The sequence below is a fragment of the Syngnathus typhle genome, linkage group LG5, assembly GCF_033458585.1.
Source record: "Syngnathus typhle isolate RoL2023-S1 ecotype Sweden linkage group LG5, RoL_Styp_1.0, whole genome shotgun sequence".
Lineage (NCBI taxonomy): Eukaryota > Metazoa > Chordata > Actinopteri > Syngnathiformes > Syngnathidae > Syngnathus > Syngnathus typhle.
Genome location: NC_083742.1, coordinates 12,570,105 through 12,576,976, shown reverse-complemented (window position 1 = coordinate 12,576,976; position 6,872 = coordinate 12,570,105). Strand labels below are relative to the sequence as shown.

The 6,872-nt window shown below is 40.9% G+C and overlaps 1 protein-coding gene across 3 annotated transcripts; it reads left to right on the top strand.

The window, feature by feature from the left end:
• Positions 1-2,535: 2,535 nt before the first annotated feature.
• On the top strand, positions 2,536-6,806 carry poc5 (POC5 centriolar protein homolog (Chlamydomonas)). Of its 3 annotated transcripts, none has more exons than XM_061278702.1 (14): positions 2,536-2,695; positions 3,058-3,168; positions 3,252-3,433; positions 3,961-4,137; positions 4,225-4,329; positions 4,473-4,652; positions 4,882-5,068; positions 5,207-5,286; positions 5,368-5,535; positions 5,663-5,759; positions 5,964-6,079; positions 6,171-6,263; positions 6,423-6,593; positions 6,667-6,806. In XM_061278702.1, the coding sequence occupies exons 2-14, from the start codon at positions 3,075-3,077 to the stop codon at positions 6,790-6,792; spliced, it is 1,776 nt and encodes a 591-aa protein (XP_061134686.1). In that variant the 5' UTR covers positions 2,536-2,695; positions 3,058-3,074; the 3' UTR covers positions 6,793-6,806. The 3 variants fall into 3 exon arrangements, with proteins under 3 accessions (XP_061134686.1, XP_061134685.1, XP_061134687.1); XM_061278701.1 differs by having other exon boundaries at positions 5,961-6,079; XM_061278703.1 differs by lacking the exon at positions 4,225-4,329 and having other exon boundaries at positions 5,961-6,079.
• Positions 6,807-6,872: the final 66 nt, after the last annotated feature.

Below are 6,872 nucleotides of genomic sequence, written 5' to 3'. Positions count from 1 at the left end.
GCCACCACTGTGATAATCCACACCGCGTGACAGTTAAAAATGAAATCCCCCCCCTGCACCTGTCCTTCCATTTACTATTTTAACACACCTCATTCTGGCTCTGCCATTGACTTGATACTACCTTCAGAATGTGAAATATTGGAGGAATAACTAAGTCCCCACATTCCTTGACTGTGTCATTTATATAGACGAGGAACATGATGGTGGACGGAGGGTCTTGGTTTGAATAGGTCAAGCGGTCTTTCGGTAAAACTTTTTAACAACCCTTAATGTCCAAAACTGTATAATTCTATACATATGATCAGATCTTGTGGTCAAAGAACAGAACCCGCATACCCAGGAGGAGAATTTGAACTCATTAAAGTATTTTCTAATGTGACACTTGGGAGGTGTAAGCCCCCTGAACAGCCCTTTGTGACAGCACAGCAGTGAGTTAAAAAGAAAAGATAATTGATCGCTTCCTGTTGTGATTTCTGATGACGCGCTACATTTTGTTGGCTCAATGTCACGTTATTATTAGTAGCCAACCAATATAATATTGTGTGGAGGCATCTTACCCGAGGAAAATAAATCTTCTGCATCATCATCACGAGCACCTGCTCACTAGCCTCGGACGCCATCAACTTGATTGCACATGGGCCAGCGTTCTATTTCAATTACTTAACTCATTTATTTGCTACATGTTTTTTTTTTTTTTTTTGCTTGAAATAGGTAACATGATTGATTGAGGACCTATTTTGAACTCCTGCTTTCACAGGCTAAATTGTCCTTAAGTGTGAATGTGAGTGATTGGTTGGCTCGATGTGGTGGTTCGGCAACCAACTTTCGCCGAAGTCCAAGATGATGGTAAGCAAAATAAGGATTTGCAAAGTCAAAGAAGGAAAGCGATAATAGACTGTGGCTAGCAAAACGAATCAGGTTTGCAGCATTTACATCACTTGAGAAGTGTCGCTGGCTTCAGCACAAAAATGATTCGCTTTTTTGATGTATCGCACCACCTATTTATTTCCTCATGGTAATTTAAATATCAATAGTTAAAGAAAATAATAAAATAATAAAAATAATTCAGAGTAGGTCTGGATTTGGATACTCAATTTAAATGCCACTCGGCTCTAGCTTGCACCATATGCGGCATACCGGAGAGGATTATAAACATCACACAGACTAAACAAAAAGATGGACACAGTACAAAAAGGATCTTTTTTTTAAGGATCTTTTTTTTTCTCCTCTGAATATGATGATTCACAGATGCAGTGACCCAAGATTGGGACACCCAGCCAACTCCCCCAACCCCCTAAGCCAAAAGGTTCCATTTAGTACTGCTGGAGAGCAGAGGAGCACTTAGCCTAATGTACAGGACAATAGAATGACCCTCAGACACACACACACACACACACACGTATGCAGGCAATTTCCCTTCCTTCAAGGCTTCAATAAGTATACAGACATGATTGTGTCTTTTCATTTTCTTATTTTATAGATTGGCTACTTTACAGTGTCATTTCTTCAGTGGTGAAGAAACGATGTAATAAAGTATTTACAAAACTATATAGGCTGTATTCACTTTTGCGAGATATTGCATGTGGAGACCCTCCACAACGCCGTGTGAGACAATCTGGTTCCCTTGCAGACGCAGAACACTGCGGCTCACAACTCACGGAGACATGATAAAGGTAATATACAGCAGCCAGCAGGTTTTGTAGGGGTTCACAAATACGCTGCCCATTTCACTAAGCCTTTCTGTCAGAAACATGACATGTGCCCTGCCAAATTCTGACCTCATCCCTGGATCCACTGTCAAAAGGGATTTAGCTTTAGAACTTTAAAAAAAGCGCGAGCCAGTTTCTTCCGAATGCATATGACATAATTTTGTCAGTTTGTACCACCTTACTGTTTCCCCACTGATACCCGTATGGTAAAGCAGAACCCCCAGCCCCCGGCTCCATCTCAGCTCTCATTTGAGCTTTAGTGCTTTAACTGTCATGGAGTGGTGCACAGGGATGTAAAATCCACACGGGCTGATTGGTAATGATCTCCCTGGCTCGTTTCCCGTATTGCTTTTTAGTAGTCGCCACCGCCTACTCCCCGCAGAATTTAATTAAGATATTGACATAAATGTATTCTCGGATGAAGAGCTTCACTTGTCTGATTCAGTATTCTCAGCATTCTATTTTTGTTCTTGAACAATAATCTATAGAACCTCGTATTATTAAAAGCTTCAAAACAAACTGACAAATAACTCGTTTTGAAATCATTTGGGTAAAAACTGGTCAAATATTTAAAATATATATATATTATTAAAAGTGAAGACAATTTGCAATTCTAGTAATGACACGAATTTGATGCACAATTTGTCTTCACGGGCCACATGAAATGATGTGGCGGGCCGTATCTGGCCCCCGGGCCTTGAGTTTATATGGTGATCAAAATAAATAAAATAAAAAAAAAAAACACTTGTAACGCGTCTCCATCCTGTTATTCTATTCTAGCTGCTCGACATCAGGAACACACATAGGAGGCTTTATAAGGCGATTTGAGCTCCGCCTGCCTCTTTCATTTAGCGTTACCAGGAAACAATATAACCAATCAGAGTTGCGTATATTTGGCTGTGCTCTCTGAGTAGCCAATAACATACTCTGTTGTTGACTTGCTGCTGGATTTCAAACGATTTAGCAACCGACGAGTTACCAGGAAGGTAAAGCTAAAAAATATTCTTTTTTGTAATATAAATATTTACTCTTTTACCCTTTTAGTCACGTTGTGTTGTCGAAAATTTGCAAAATTACAAATTTGTTCATTTTACTGTGTTACGTTTTAGCACCTTTGGTCGTGTTATTTTGTCGGTACATTTTTGTATTAGTTTTATACATCAAAGCTATTATGATCCTAACTTGCTGAATTTTTCTTTTCTTTCTTTGTTATAAATTGGTTCGGCACCATTTAGATCGAAAACTTTAAGTCTAAGGTAGAATTGTAATTGTTATTTCCCCTCATATTAAGCTAGATTGTGATTCATGTCCTAAGCATCAGTATAACGCCGCGATGTTCTTTCTGCAGCTCACATCCCTCTCCAGATGTCTTCAGATGATGAGGCCTATGTCCCAGTATTGCCTACGGAATCATTGTCTACAAGACGTCCTAATCCACAGGAAAATTCACAAATAGCAGGTATTGCAGAGTTCTGAGTTTCTCCCTGACCAACACCTGTTTCACTATTTGGGTTGTTAAGTCTCTGTTCTGTTTGCTACTAGAGAGCACGGAGAACACTACCCGCAGAGATGTGAGAAACAGAGACACTTCACAAGATGGAGCTGAGAGTGCACAACCAAATATTCAAGGCTGCATTGACTACACTGAAATGGATCTCTTCACCTCTGAGGAGAATATTACCAGGATGGAAACATTTCTTGACACATGGAGCCAAAACCTGAAGGTCAGTTTTGTGACATGTTTTTTCTTAAATGTCTTCCAGATGTTTCAAAATGAGCCCAACAATGGAATTGCAATAATGAATGCCAGTTTTGTTGTGTATTAGTGCAATATGTGATGTCATTTCATAAATGATTGTTATTCTAACAATAAAGCCTTCAAGGTCAAACATATTTTAAAGCTATATTTCCCCATATGTTATGTAAAGTATTATTTATTTTAGGCTTTAACATCATAAAGCCTGTGGTAGCTGTTTAATAACCGTTGCCTCATATTAAATGTCATAGCAAGAGGAGTTAAATGCTGCATAGTTAAAAAAATAATAATAATTACTAATTTAAAATGTTTAAAAAAAAAAAAAAAAAGCAATTCAAATGTATAAATTAAAGTATGGTTTTCTTGTATAAACAAACAGTCATAAGAATTGGTTTTTAACGATTATGGCGATTTGTAATTATGGAGTGTAATAATTGAGGCTGTGACTGAATTTTGATTAATAACACAGCTCATGTCTCCCTCTCTGCCAATCAGACCAATGTGCTGAGAGAGCTGATGGACTGGAGGCTGGCCTTGATAAATCAACACAGGCGAGAGTTGCAAAAGGAAAGGGACTGCCGTTCAAGCGAAACCGAGGCCTACAAGGCAGAGCTGGAACGTCTGAAAAATCTGCTCCACACCTCTGAGACTAACAACAAGCGAAAGGACGAGGTGCACACATTAAGCATTGTGTATGATAACCATCTAGCGTCATGAAATTTGCATGGGCTGATCGTTAAGTACTGTCCCCTCCTTCAGATGATTAGAAATTTGAATGTGGTGTTGAACAAACAAAAACAGAAGCTTGAAAAGATGAGCGCCTTCACCAAATGGAAACTTCAGTATAGCAAAGCCAAAGAGGAGGTAGAGTGATTCAGTCTGTGCCCCCATGATTTAGAATTTCCAGCTTGTCCACAGCATTCACCAATAGACACATTTTGTGAGGCAGAATTGTTTTCATAGTATTTATTCCAGTGCCTTAATGCACATTGTCTTTTCCTTTTCAGGCCTTTACTAGCAAGCTGGCGCAGCAGCACTACAATTTGCGTCTGAAAAGGAAAGCGTGGTTGATGTGGCACTCTGCCTACCTGAAGGAGTGGAAGGCCAGGATGGAACAGGCATGTCGCGCAAAAGCAGAAGAAGTGTGCAACCGGCTCTCGGAAAATTACGAGGCACGGATTCAAACGGTGGGTATGGTCCCCACATAGCGGTATGAAACCCTATGTTACTGTTTTCAAAGTTTTGTTAGTACAATGTTTCGAATCTTGTTTCTATTTACTGCTATAGATTGTCTGAGTAAATTGTGTCTGACTCCTGTAGGAGTCGACCTAGAGCAAAAAAAAAACAAAACAATTTATGCCGTTCTGCTACTTCATCACGGTCAGTGGATAATAACGTTTGTGTTTTCCATTTTAGATAACTAAGGAACACAATGAGGCTTTAACGAAGGCACACGCAGAGATCGAGAGACTGCAACTTGAGCAAGAACACAAAGAAGTGTGTATGAAGAAAGCTCTGATGAGGGGTGTGTGTGCTCTCAACATGGAGACCCTCCACTTGTTTAATCCCACGGATGGAGAACCCCAAAACCATGATGGGTATGGTATGTAATGATGCGCACCTTTTGACTTCTGAAGGTATTGGAGGCACTTTTCAATGAAGGAGAAAAAACAGACAGTCTATATATTCAGTCTATAATTCCCACTGAGCAATTCTGAAAAGACTACTTTGCTCACTACAGATCCCAATTTTCCTCCTAATGACCCTCCACCTCCACATAGCTCATTCCCACACGGGCCAGGCCCTGGCTTCCACGATCAGGTGAGTAACAGAGTCACTATGTTTCCAAGTCAACCTTGTAACGGTGTAAGTACACTCAAAATGTACTAATCGTTTCAACAGGGAGGTGCGGGTGCGGGGATAAGGAGCCAACAAAAACCTACAAAAAGTGGAACGGCTCGCAGTTCCACCCAGCATGTCGGCAAGAGTATGCGAAGCAATCTGGAGATGCCGAGTGTGGCTCCACCTATGAGCTCCGCTCCTGTAGACTACCATCATCTGGTGACACAGGTACATTTAGAACGTGAAGTAGGCTACAATAGTTCTCTTGGTGTATTTGTTGTTCTTTACAAAGGATAGTAATATTTTTTCCAGTGTGTATAAAATGGAATGTTTTTTCCTCTACGTTTTTTCTAAGCAAACTCTTGGTCAGGCTACCGCCTCCAAATATCCTCGCTCCTCTCAACACGGCGCCACTGGAGGCTGGTCTTCGTCCAGAATGCACACCAGCACCTGTAATGTCCACTCTATTCTACGTTCAAAAGAAATCACAAATGCAAACTCCCACACATGACAAAATGTGATATCAAAGAGCCACCAGCTATTTGACACTCACTAGAAACCATTTTGCTATTATTACATCTCATATATGCAATGCCATAAAAATATTTATGTATTTTTTTAAGTTTTGTTTTTTCTGTGAATATTTTACTCAGCAGACCCTCCACCACCTTGGGATGAGCCTGATTCTGCAGCCATGGCTCAATGTCCCGGTAGCAGCCCGGTTCACTTTGACCACCCAAAGTCTCCTACCCAACATGAAGACAACAGCATGGTATGGCAGAACTGTCGTGATTGAATCTCTTCTGTAATCCCGTAACATCACCTTCCATGTAAATATCATCCCTTGCATTGCTTTTCTTCAGATGGGCGTGTGGTACACCAGAGAAGTCTTTCCGTCCCAATCAGCTGCTCACGGTTCTTTGCCACAAGGGGCCGCCATAAGTTTCCACAAACAGGTGTGCTGCGTCATTTTCTTACGAATAACTTTTCACCAGGTGGCAGAAAACAATCATTTGTTAGTAGCAAATCGTTACACGATTTCAGTCATCTTAACGGACTTGTTTTGCCTTTCCTCAAATGTGCGTGGCCTCATTAAATGCTAATCGTTTCCATAGACCACTGCGCGGATAATCACGGCTGGCCATCAGAAATCGGCAAAAACGATAACAGCCCGCATTACAGCGCAACCATTTGCCGCAAAGAGTGTACGCAGCAGCTGCCAAGTGATGGGGGTATCACCGTCCATGAGCTCCATTGTTGTCGAACGCCATCAACCTATTACACAGGTATGGAAGGATCAAGTATTTCTACAAAACGTGTTGGAATCTAATCTACCACTGCCTCTTTCTTTCCTCCAAGCACACGATTGCTGTTACTGCCAAAAGTGTTCGCCCTTCCCAGCAGGGTACCCGCACATGCACTGTTGTGAAGGCATCCTCCAGAACAAACCCTTTTAATGGACACTCTATCAAAGTAGTTGATTAATTAAATTACACACACGTCTCATACAAACCAGCATTTTCTAGATGAAGGATTTTACCGACTATGCAACAACTCTGTGATTA